Here is a 12,958-nt window from a genome sequence, read left to right as displayed (position 1 = left end):
GTTTCGTTTGTGGCCCCTTTTTGGCGTGACGTGTTTGGTTACTTGTTTCGCGGACGAGCCAGATGATGCAGGTTCACGCTAGATCGTTCGGGGTCTCTCTGTGTGTGTGTGTGTGTGTGTGTTTGAGCAATATCTCTGATACTTGATGATTTCCATATGATTATGCACGCAAGAAGAAGAAGAAGAGTCCCATCAGGAGAAGAAGGAGGAACCCCGAAAAGTTGTGTGTGTATTATGTATATACACTTCTTTTTCTTCTAAAAATTTTGGGTTGTTTGTTTCTTCTTCTTCTTTTTTTTCTTTTTCCCCTTGCGGGGTTTGAATAATTCAAGCAACAAGTCTGCGTGCGCTGCACACACATCACTGAGAAGCAAAAGAGCAAGTTCTTCTTTCTCTACTTTACGCTTTTTACGACGCTGCCATGTTAGATAAGGCCGGACAACAAAAGGCGGGATTGCCGTAACTTGGCTTAATCAATGATGGAAGCCCGGGCGAAAGGGAAAAATAAGAAAAAATACCACACAAGAAAAGAAAGGAAGGTTTTTTTTTCTCTCTCTCTCTGTGATGTACATATTCAAAAAGGCGATTGAGTAGAAGAAGAACTGGAGGGGGGGAATGTGCTGCACGCACAGGATGATGATGGGAGGGTCTAGCGGGTCCCGTCTCTCTCTCCTATAAATTATTACGTACAGCACAAAAGCGAAAAAAAAAACGAACGTTCGTTCGTTCGTTCGTTCGTTCCCTTGCATTCTCATCATCGTGTCTACTATGCAGAGAGAGGCCCATGGCGCGCGCAAGAAAGAGAAGAAAAAAATATGATAATTTATAAATAAACCGGAGCCTCTCTCTCTGCCATCATGTGCCGCTCTCTCTCTATGTGATGTCTATTGTCTTTTTTCTTCTTCTTTCTTTCTTTCCTAGCGCACGGAATGAGCATTTTCTTCTTTTGCATATTAGCCCCGACCAAAAAAAGGAAGAAGAAAAAAAAAGGGCGGAGCGTCTAATAAGAAAAGATGGATATAAAAAAGGTCAGAAAGAAGAAGAAGAAGAAGAAGAAAAAAATTAAATTGATGATGAGACTTGTGTGGCGCTGCGGGCGCGACTTTTTTTTTTCTTCTCTTTTCTCTCTGAAACAACCGTAAATCAGGACCGTGTTTTTCTTTCTTTTGTACGTACGAAAAAAAAAGAAGTCGAAAATTAGGAGAGAGAGAAAAAAGGCCCTGCTGCTGCTGCAACGGTGCGGTTGGCCCATACACACACACACACAACCCGTCGTGAGCCGGAGCGGGTCTGCTGGAATAAGGGCGTCGTATAACGTCGCGACGTGTAGGCTTTCAACGCTAATTGCCTATATATAACTGGCGGTGCTGGATGCAGTTGATATATAAGAGAATTGGAGGCGACATTTTATATTATATCTAATCTAAGCCAGCTAGCTTGCTCCCGACTGCTGTTGTTGTTGTTGTTGTTGTTGCCATCGCCTAACCACTTTTTTTTTTTCGGGGGCTCTCTCTCTCTCTCCTGCTGTTGCTGTTTTTTTCTTTTGAATTCGATTCCCCGTTTTTTCCATTTTTTTATTCATTCTGAGAGAAATAACCTTGTACACTTGGCGCTAGTTTTAAAAATAGTGTTACCTAGTTTGAGCCGCATTTTTTTTCCCAACCGTGTGTGTGTGTGTAGATCATCAGGGGAATATCAAGTCTAATGGCGGTGGAAGGCCAGGCCAACACGGCGTGCGAAACAGCTCACGGGGGGGGGGGGGGAGCCAATCAACGCCATGCAGGGCCTCCTAGCCCAGAGGAGATGGCCGTATTCATGTATATAATATACTGTAGATGATGATTAGGTCTATTTTTCTTTTCCTTCTCCACTTTTCTCTCCGTTTTTTTTTTTTTTTTTTTTTCGTTTTATTCCTTCCATCTCTTTTTCCTTTCGTGTCTGACAACACTTTTGTTCTTCTCGTTATGTGTCTCTCTCTCTCCAACCGACCAACCCCCTTACAGCACACACACACACGACCGAAAGGATCTTTTTTTAAAACGACCGCGTACGGTCCCTTTACTTCTTCTTCTTCTTCTTCTTCTTCCATCTGCTTTTCTTCTCTTCGTCTGACGGGGGCCATGGCCTTAAAAATGTTTTGGCGTTTGCGTGGGGCCTCATTTTCTTTCTTGTTCGTGAGCGAACGAGCCGAGTGCACGACGACCGAGGTCATTTTCTACTCCGACGAGAGTTTTTCTTTTTTCCTTTTTTTTTTCGAACGCTGACGGACAGAGTGGAATGTCGACAGATAATACAACGCAGACTACGGGCTAGAAAAGAGTCGAAAAAAAAAAAGAAATACTCATCTCCGTTTTTTTCTTTTTCTTCTTTTTTCTGTGTTTAGTTATTGCGCAGCTCTCTGACTCGTGACAGGCACAGCTAACAAACACAGAGGGGACCCCCAGACGGGCAAGGGAAAAAGAAGGGCTCGCCAGAGATTCGTCCCGTCCTCAGAGCCAATGAGAAAGCTCGGCTTGTACACACGAGAGAGAAAATTGCTGGAAGTACACACACACTGTACACACTCTTGTGCTGTTGTTGTATTACCCCCTGGTAGCACCAAAAGTGCATCTCCTATTTTTTCCACAAGAAAAGTTTTTTCTCTCTCAAAAGAGAAAAGAAATGTTGTACAAGAAAAGAAATAAGAGAGAGAAAGAAGCAGCTCTTTTCTTTTCTAATACAAACCCCCATGAGAACTGTCGAAGTTTCTGGGGCAGAAAGAAAAGGGGGAGAGAAAATGGCGGCGCGCATCCATCCACTTCTTCTTCTTCCGCAATGGAAGAAGCGCCCACAGTGAAGAGGGGCATGTGTGCTTGTGTGTGTGCTCTCTGGCCCCCTGGTTGTAGTTATATAACGGCGCCCAACATTTTCCATTCCCAAGCCAACCACATGGGGCGGAGTAGAGAGAAGAGGAAGGAAGAAGAAGAGAAAAAAGGAGCACCAAATTGGATCGGGGTCCGTCGGGGGGGAAGCGCTGATCAAGTCGAGCGAAGAAAAGTCAAAAGAATAAAAAAAAAAAGGCCAGAGAGCTGTGCAGAGATGAAACGAAACCGTCTGGAAAAGACAAGAAATGTGCGGCGGAGTTGGAGCTTGGCTGTTGAGAAAATGAGAAGCGGACGTTCACGTTTCCTTCTTCCATCGGCCTCTGCACGGAGCCGACATTACATTTATTTCCTTTTTTTTTTTTTTATCTCTTTCTTCCTTCTTCCGTTTTTCTTTTTTATTTATTTAAAGAATGTTTTCTTCTTCTTTTCTTTCAAAGAAAATAGAGAAAATCTTCTTTTTTTGGTTGAGTTTCGTTTCGCTTCCTTTTTCTTCTTTTTCTTCTTCTTGGCCGTGGCTGATGATCGGCCCGTGCCCCTCCACCGCGTCTCATTTTATTTGCCTTTTGATAGCCCCATTTACAAGGACTGACGAACGCCGTTCGAGAGACTTTTAAGGGTGATTTCGTCAGCGTTAACCTGTACACCACCACCACCACCACGGCACCACCACCACCATCGACGTATTTTTCTAATATTACGTGTTCTCCCCCCCGCGCTTGAGAAAAAAAGATCGACCCCCCTCGCCAGACCCTATGCGCCCGCCCGCTAAAAAAGAAAAAGAAAAAAGTAGTTCGTAAATCATCGACTGGCACTTAAATTGACGCCTGGTTTTTTCTTCTTCTTTTTCTTCCAGAATAAGCAAAAAAACAGAAAGAAAATGAAACAAAAAAAAAAACAGCACAGTAGCTCTATAGGCTGTATATAGGGTCTAAAGGGTCGTGTCTGTCTGGGTTTGAGTTGAGCCGATTCCAGAGAAAAAAAACTACCACCGCCAAGAGATCTTTTTTATTTCTTTTATTTTTTTTTGAAAATCGTGAAAGAAGAGAAGAGAGAAAAATGGCTGAATTCTTTTTTTGTCGGGTGGAAGGGAGTTGGGGCTCGCGCCGGCGTTATTATTATATAACTCTATATTGATGATGATTGCGGGAATAACACGGAAAACACACGGCTGGCGATTCTCTTTTGGTCACTTAAAAAAAAACACAGGGAGAAGAAGAAGAAGAAGAAGAAGTAGCAGCTCCTCTTGTAAATATTTTTTCTTATTTTAACAGCGTAGGGCGGAATAAGGCGAGAGAGCGCAGAGTCCATTTTTTTTTTTTCACAGTGTCGGCGTCGAGCTAGCCGAGTTTTATACAATTTTAACGAGGCTCTATAAGCGCGTAAACTTGTACAAAAACAAAACATCGAATTACACCTATTCGGATCAGTTTTATTGCAGTTTGCGCACATTAAAATGAAAAAGCCACAATGGGTCTATATTCCCCCTCCACTTCTTCTTCTTATATGCTTGTACACTACTAGTGTTAGTAGTCGTAGTAGTAGTCATCATCGTCTTTAGTTCCCCGGATATAGCACTAATAGTGCGGCCCCATATAAACAGGTGCGTCACGTTTATCTGTGTATATATATATATATATATACGTGTATATTCTTTCTTTTTTTGTTACTTATTCTTCTACAGCGGCCAGCCAGGCTGCACTGTGTATAGGCTCCTCTCTCTCTCTCTCTCTCTCATCCGCAGTCACAAACACATAAGAAGTCATCATCGTATTTATATAGCAGCCCATTATCATTCCTTTGAGTTTGAATTCCAATCGAACAGTTATTTTTTTTTTCTTCTTCTTTCCTTTTCTACAACTACTTACTATTTTATTTTATTATTTTTTACAACCAGAACATAATAATAGTCCGACTCTATAAAGTATTATATAGGCCTATATCACATCGGGCGACATCCTATATATTTAATGGGATGATAACATTGTAAAAAAAAAAAAAAAAAGTGTGTAAGGGGGGAAAGAAGAAGAAGAAGAAATTTTTTATTTCTTCATCATACAATGAATTGACTACTACTATGACTATTACGATTATACTACTAGCGTTAAGGGTGTGCTATCTTTTTTCTGTTTTTTTCTGGGTAGGGAAGAATGAAACGTGTCTTTTGCCTAGTTCCGAAAATCAAAGCAGGGAAACCCCTCCCAACTCCCGATCGAAAATGATGAAAGGTATTCTGCGCCCGGTATTTAGCGCAGTTAGTTGAAATCAAATTGTTTTTTGTTTTTTTGTTATTTTCATTGCCCGACTTATAGGCCTGTATAAATGCGCGCTGCAAGCAAGAGCACGCGCGCATTTCGTGAGAAGATTAACGATCACTCGTTTTTCTTTAAGTTTATTTCTTTTCGCGTTTTGTTGTGTTTTTGAGGAGTTGGGTGGTGGCCGGGCAAAGTAATTTTGTTTGTTTTTTTGTCCCTGTCCGGCTATAAGAAAGAAAAAGAAAAAAGGGAAGAAGAAATCACTTTGTGTCGTGTCAACTTGAAATGCCTTGACTTTTGTGAGTTGTTTTCTTCTTCTTCTTCTCCTCTTTTGACGATGCATTAAACGCCGGCTATTATGCACATCTAATACCGACTATAACTAACGTAACGATTTTTTTAAAACTCTACGACCACGTCATCACCTACCGGATTTCTACCGGCCAAATGGTTCGTACCATCCAGGCCTAACTCCTAACCGTTTTCGTCTTCTTTAGGCCTAAACATTTTGAGCTTTAGGCCTAGATCTTCTCTTTGACTTAACTTGAAATTGACTCAACTTCAAACTGAAATGTTGTGTAGACACAATGGACGGAACGAAATGTTTGGGTCTAACTACGCAGTATAGTGAGTGCACGTACTACACACACTACAATGTCAGGCATTATCTAACTGTACATTACCATGTCTAGTAGAAAATGGCCGCAGTGCAGGCCCGGCCATTATAACCCGTTAGTTTTTTTTTTTTTCTTTTCTTTTTTACAAACGCACCGCATCATCAAGAAGAAACTTTTTTTGGTTTTTTTCTTTTTCTTATTTTCGCAGGTGCTCCACCGACGCCGAGACGAAACGAAACATTCCACGACGTCAGAGTCAATGGCGGGGGCCTTGTCCGTGTCCTGTGGCACGAAAAGAAGAAGGAGGATTTGATTAGTCTTATATGATTATGATTAAGAATGCGATACGAGCGAAAGAGGAGAGAGAGGCTCGGGAGGTTCGTTATCGCTCGTCTGATCAACTCTCCCGCCTTGATTCGCGTGCCGAGCCGCGAATCTTTTCTTCTCTTTTCTTCTTAACAAGACGCGCCACGGCTAAAGGCTCTTCTTCTTCTTCTTCTTCTTCTTTGTGTGTCTGTGATGATGATGGGCTGAATGTGTTTCGATCCGATCATGGACACACAAAATGCCGAGAAGAAGAAAAAAAAAGGTCTCATCACGATGACTGGCTGGCGCGCAGGTTCTTGGATGATGGAGTATAATTGGTCATTCTTCTTTAATCGAGCTCGTCTCTTTTTTTCTTTTTTTTTTTTTTTTCTTCTTTTTGGTGTGCATCTATATGATGGCCCTGCGTGTGTGAGTTAACTATAGAGCGCGTTATACACACTCGCCATGTATTCTTTTTTTCTTCATCTTTTTTTTATTTATTTTTACGATCGACCGTGCGCCCAGCGGAAAGGAACGACAGCAAATCACCATTGGCGCACCTTCTTCTTCTTCTTTCATTTTCTCCTCTTTCCTATTTATATTCCAAGTAGGTAGTGGTTGGTACACCATCTGGGAATTTCGATCATTGGTGAAAAAAGAAAAAAGGAAACAAAAATAGGGTCCGATAATTATTGGGTGTGCTCCCATGTAGTTTTGTTTTTTTCGCTTTTTACCAGACGGAAATTTTGTTTTCTTTTTTCGTTGTCGCCCAAATTTGTTTTTTGTTGTTGTGTTTGCGTACGTAACGTACGTAGTATTATAGTGATACGTTGTGGTTGTTGTTGCGTCCCTCCCTTGCTCGTCTCTGGATATAAAGTTAATAACTTACAACTAGTCAAGTTGGTTGCTTGTTGTTGTTGTTGTTGTTTGTATATTAGAAGAGAGAAAAGAGCTTGGGAGAGAGATAGCTGAAAGGGGTATGAAACGCGGTGGCCTGTGCTGCGCGTATGTGTTTGATTGGTCGATAGGCAAGGTCTTTCTCATTCTCTTTCCCAAGGTCCGTCCAATGTTGTTGTTGTTGTGTACTGGGTGGGGCCCCCTTCTCCTTATTTTCTCCTTCGAATAAATGACGTGACGCCAGGGCTCGGACCAGTGCATCTAGTTCACAATTTGACCGCTAGCCACCAATGTGGCAGCACCAGTCGGAGCCACTCGATATTTATATTACGAGACTTGGAAAATTTGTTGTTTTTAAGAAAAATTTAACTCTCATATTTTTTTGTTTTTCAAATAGAGCGGGGGGGGGGGGATTTTGGGTCTGTGTGAAAGGCCTGCGACTGGCTCTCATCATCACGATGGATGTGGTGCATGTTACGCGATACTTGAGAGCCCCTCGCTGCGTTTCGCGTCCAAAGTCGTCGAATGTGAAGCGAGAAGAAAAAACAAAATAGGAAGGAAAAAAAAAACCCGGTCGGCGTCGGGGGGGAATTTTCGGCGTCGTCGGCGTCGATACGATGGGAAAAGAAATAACAACTCTGCGTCGGTGTGGTAGACGTTTTTGAAGCCGAAGGAGAACACAAAACAACGGAAAAGAGGAATTATGTGTATCTCTCTCTCTTTTTTTTTCTCTCTCTCTCTCTGCAACGACGAATGAGAATATGATTACAACCATTTTGAGCCTAATATAACTGAAGTTTAATGCCTAGAAATGTATTGTTGTTGCACGATGAAGAGAGCGAGGCGAAAACGAAAATAAGCAGGTTTATTATATCTTATGGCTTTGATGATGTAGACGTTGAGTTTCGGTGAGAGGAAGGAAGGAAGAAGTAGAAGTTAAAGAGGCCTTGGATTTTGTTATTTTTCTTCCTTTTTTTTTTTCTCTTTCATTCTTTTTCGGTTGCGCTTAAAAGCTCCCGAGTGGAGCCACCGAAACTTTTATTTCTGATATTATAAAAAAAAAAAATATATATATATATAAGAATAACACCAGCCGTCCAGGAAATAGTAGATCTTGGCGTTAGACACTGCCCGTATAGTAGTCCAAGTGTCTAATATCACATGGCAGCACTAAATAACGTCCACACTCAACTCTGTAACTCTCATGGCTCCAAGGTGAAATTGTAACGGTTGTGTTCAGCCGAGGTTGAAACGAAAACAACCGAGCCCTCCCGTAAAGAATTTCAACATTATCTTTTTTTTTTTTGTTATTATTTTTAAATCAAACGTAATGGGCCAAGTATCTTCCTTTTTCCCCAATGGAAAAACTTAGTGTCTTGTGTTTGTTATAATTTCGCCTGGTTTTCTTATGCATAACTCACCCGGTGTTACGCAAATGAAGTTGGTCAACATCAACAACAACAACAAAAAACGACGTTCCTCCAAGAAATTGGGCCATTAATGAGGCATTTAATTTGTGTCGTAATGTCTCAAGTTTCTCTCGAGTCGATTCCGAACACGTACTAAACTTATACTATTAGAACACTACCCACTAAAAGCGAATACACACACCGGTTTAGTGACTGGGTTAGGAGAGGGCCGATGTGTGGGTTTAAAAGGTGTTCTTTTTATTTTTTTAAGTTGTCATTAACTTTCATTGGCTCTTAATTTTTTTTGTAGGCTCTTTTTGATTTGATTCTGACACTCATCTTTAATTCTTCGCCTCTTAATAGCGCATCCTGGTGTAGACGACTAAGGGGGGGGGAGGGCGGAACTTAGTCGAAGTGGGCGGGGCTCCACTCGAGCCTTAGTAATCGATTATCGCTTGGCCACTTTATTTTTCGATCGATAGTTGAAAGTGAAAAAGTGGGCGGAGAGCAATTGACTTTTTGACGAGCGGCATTTTCAAATTTTGTATGGAGTGACTAATTCGACCGCCAGATGCCTCCCGCGTTGTCAAGACCGAAGCGCCAGTGGAAAAATAGCGACGAGCGCTCCAACTATGTCCTAGCTGCATCCATGATGGCGGCTTTAGCGTCGTTGCCAGATTTGGTCGTGTGTCGCTTTTCCTTTTTTATTTCTCCCCATTTTTATTATTTTCTTCCTTTTTTTCCCCTTTTTTTATGATGTGGTGGCGCCGCATCATCGGCGGCCATTGTTGTCTCGCCCCTCTCCTCCTCCTACGCCCCCTCTCTACCCTATCCCCCCCTTCCATAGTCCCTACCCTATTGCATCCATCCCATCGCGGATGGATGTGTGGCGCTTTCGGCATCTGCGCCGTGCGTTCCGGGGGGAGGAGTAATGTCCCTTACGGGGGCCGGAGTGGAGTGGGAGAGAGGACGGCTGGTGGGTGGCGCTCAAGAGTCTCTACCTGTCCCACCATTGGCTTGTCTTATTTACCAGGGCAGAGACGGCCTGGCCCTCTGTGAGCTGGCCCCCTTGCGGTCCGTCTCGTTTCTCCTCTCTCTCTCTCTCTCTCTGACGGACTGACTGTGTCTGGTCTGGGCTTCTTTTCTTCTTCCCCCGGCTGGCACCCCCCACTAACGCTGACTGCACACACACACAGCGACTAGTGCCCATACAAACGCTATACGCCGCGCACGGACACACATCCGCCCGTGGAATCGACCGTGGTAATCTAACGAGTGTTATAGACGTGCACCTATATACACCGTCGCCGACCGCCGACGCAACACGCCGCAACCCAACGCTACGCCGCCGCAACGCGAAGCGAAAAGTAAGACATTTCTTTCCAAAAAATCCATCCCGCCGGAATATTTTTCCGGAATTTAAAAAACCAAAAAACATTTAAAAATCCTCCCGAGATTTTATTTGAGTTACAATTTGTTCTAAAATCACAGCCAGTTTAGGAGGGAGAAGTGTCGAAACAAAAGAAAATAGGAGCTACTAGTTAGGAGCCGACGTTTTTAACCAAATAGCCAGAAAATTTTGGCAACCAGTTCGTTATGTGATTTGTGATTTGGTGCTTTGTTGCAAATGTTTCAGGCCTGGATTAATTCAAGTGTCGAAAGCCGTCGGTATACATCGTCTAGGCCTAGACCGAGAAACGACACGCAACTTTCGCTCCTCGCAGGGTCCAATTGAGTTGGTTTTTCCCCTTGAGACTTTTTTTTGTTCTCGTTTGAGAAGTTTGGCCGCTGCTGCGTTCAGCGCCATCTTGCCCGTCTTTTGTGTTGTTTCTTGTGTGTCTCCATGGTCGAGCGTCGGCTGTTTTCAGTCAGCCCTCCGACTCTTGTCACGGTGTGTCCCGCGTGCATCTTGCTGTGTGCCATTTTGTTTGTTGTGGGTGGGAACATCGCAAGGCAAGAGGTTCTTCATTTTGAAATTATCTGATTCTCTCCGTCAAATTCCACAAATGATTTCGTAGCCCATTTTTTAATTTGTGAAGTTTATAGGCCTACAATTTGATTTGCCATTGACTAATTTCTTTTCGTTTGATTTCGATTGAATTATTCAGGTAGCGCAAGAAGGAAACGAAAAAAACCAAAGAAACAACGAACCCAGTGCGATTTGGAATTCCAGTTTGTTTTCGATTGTTTCGACGGAAATCTCTTTGATCGTTCGCCCGAGTTGTTTTGTTTTTTTCCATTTTAATTCGAGTTGTTGTCTCTCTGTCGTTGGGGGTGCTGGTGGTGATTGCTTCGTCGGTTATTTCGGCTGCTGGATTCATCCGTTTGCCAAAAGAAAAGAAGAAGAAAAAAGTTGTTGTTGTTGTTCCGCCGGAAGTTGTTGGTTTGTTCACATTTGAAACCATTCAACAGTTTTGGTCGTGGGCGCATCGTGTCCACCGCCAACCCAATCAGCTACAAAAATTGATCCGACGGCCATCATGAGTTCGAAATTTCTGGACAGCATGCTGACCAAATATCAAGCGGAGGCGGCCGGAGCGGCCGCCGTTGCCGCCGGAGGTTCCAGCTACTCTTCGCAACACGCCCGGATGTACCCGTACGTTTCGGCCATGGGTCAGAGCGGCTTTCCCGGAGGCGTGGCCGGCTATTCGAACGCGTTGGCCAATGCGGCCGAATCGGCGGCGGCGGCCACAGCGGCGGCGGCCCAGGCCGACAAGCAGTGCCGATACACGGGCAGCGCGGCGGCGGCGGCCTCGATGGCCGAAGCCATGGTCAACTACTCGCTGGGGGCCGCCCACCAGAACGGCGTGGCCGGAGCGGCAGCGGCCAGTATGGCCCAAGCGGCCGCCGCCAATTTCTACCAGCAGGCGGCCAACGCGGGAGGTGCGGCGGCGGCTGCGGCCGCAGCGGCCGCCGGTGTCGATCCCAACAACCCGCTCTCGGCTTGCTCTCAAGGCGGACCACCAACTGGACTAGGCGCCCTGGCCGGCGTTCATTCCGGCGGCGGACCAGACATTCCACGCTACCCATGGATGTCCATCACCGGTGACTCTTTTTTCCTTTTCAATTAATTTTTGTTTCCTTCTTCTTGTTCGACCGAATCAGCCGCTGAAATGGAATTGATGTGGTCAAATGCCGCTCATCCTCATTGCCCCCCTCCTTCTCCTTATTAATTTGGACGCCCTTTGAACCCCCCCGCAGTGTCTCTCTTCTTGTTGCTGGATAGCAAAAGAAAAAAGAAGTTTGAAACCTTTTTTCTGACTCTTTTTATCCAATGTCTATCTCTCTCTCTCTCTCGCCTTTTACCGGAGGTGATGAGGACGACAGCTGTCGACGGGTCGCGCTTATACACATTGCGCATTACATTACATCCATTCCCATTGCTAGTGACGTAACGGCTTGTATGAATGTTGTTCAGTATCTACACCTGCGCAACGGGCGCAAAAATGAAATCTCCCATTGGCATTCCGAATGGGCGCACGGTGATTTCTTTTCAAAGGCCCGGCCTAAAAATATAAAAACACCAATCCCTGTCGGCCTAGGCCAATGCAATGGGTGTCAAAAGCCGCCGCTTTGGCTACTAGTCCTTGCCTATTATTCTTTCAAGTTTAAATTCTTTTATTATTTTACAAAAAATCGGATTTCTCTTTTTTCTTTTTTTCTTTTGCGCAATAACAATTTAGAAAACACGAGAGACAAGCGTAGCCGACGTCAGCAACGCAATTGACTTTGTTGTTGTCTTCATTCCTTTTGTTTCTTTTTCTTCGTTTTCTTGTTGGTAATAAGATTGTCTTATCTAATACCTGTTTTTGTTGTTTTGCTTCTATTCTCGTTTACTATTTCTGCGCTGCGCTGGTTTCCCATATGCGACCGGAATGGATGGATCAGGTTCTTTCGCCTCTCACGACGGTTTCTCACACGCTGGAATCTGCTCAGGTAGGAAGATAAACCATTTTTCACTTCAAGTTTTGTCGTCTCTTTTTTGTGTGTGTGTTGTTGTTGTTGTCCCGTTTTGGTGGGGGTCTGCCCTTTTCAAGTCGACGACTACGACGTCGTCGTCATTATGCGCGCCATTTCCCACCATTCAAACTGATGGATATAGGTATCGACTCTACGGCACCATTTTTTCTTTTTCTTTTTTCCCGTTTCCTCGCCAGTCTCTGAAGAACTACACACACACAGTTTGGGAGAGATGATGATGATGATGATGATGATGATGATGATGGCGTGTGTGTAAGCTCTTTTGCTTGTCTTTCAGGGTCCAGACAACGACCCACTTATTGCGGCTGCCCGCCATCCGTTATACTTCTACTAGCAATTTTCGGATGTTTGTTTTTTCTGATTTTGGATTTGTCGATCGGGAAAAAAAACGACCAGATTCCTATACGACGCTCGCCACTTGTATTTAGTTAAACAGCCAGGGCTTGTGCGACCCGACATTTTTTGTTCCTCTTTGGCTGACTCCCCTCTCCCGATCCATTGAGAGAAGGATGGATGGATCTCTTTTGCGCTTTTGTATGAGAAATGTGTCGGATGGAATAAGGGATCAGAGAAAAGAAAGATGGCGGAGCTGGGTCGCTGGGAGGGAGGAGCTGTGAGTAACGCAGAGAAAC

General features: G+C 44.1%; 1 protein-coding gene across 4 annotated transcripts in view; it reads left to right on the top strand.

Annotated features, from left to right (window-relative positions):
* The window catches only part of LOC124320385 (homeobox protein abdominal-A homolog), a 78,844-nt gene that overhangs the window by 42,329 nt on the left and 23,557 nt on the right, over window positions 1–12,958 (top strand). The window contains exons 1-3 of one of the 4 annotated variants that reach the window (XM_046783256.1): window positions 8,738–9,712; window positions 10,454–11,390; window positions 12,201–12,281. In XM_046783256.1, coding sequence (XP_046639212.1) covers window positions 10,826–11,390; window positions 12,201–12,281 — 646 coding nt within the window. In that variant the 5' untranslated portion in view covers window positions 8,738–9,712; window positions 10,454–10,825. Of the gene's footprint in view, window positions 1–8,737; window positions 9,713–10,224; window positions 10,306–10,453; window positions 11,391–12,200; window positions 12,282–12,958 lie in introns of those variants that run through there. The other 3 variants (XM_046783259.1, XM_046783255.1, XM_046783260.1) reach the window with 3 other exon arrangements.

The sequence above is a fragment of the Daphnia pulicaria genome, chromosome 1, assembly GCF_021234035.1.
Source record: "Daphnia pulicaria isolate SC F1-1A chromosome 1, SC_F0-13Bv2, whole genome shotgun sequence".
Lineage (NCBI taxonomy): Eukaryota > Metazoa > Arthropoda > Branchiopoda > Diplostraca > Daphniidae > Daphnia > Daphnia pulicaria.
Note: the sequence above shows the minus strand (reverse complement) of the source record. Positions and strands in the feature narration are given on the sequence as shown.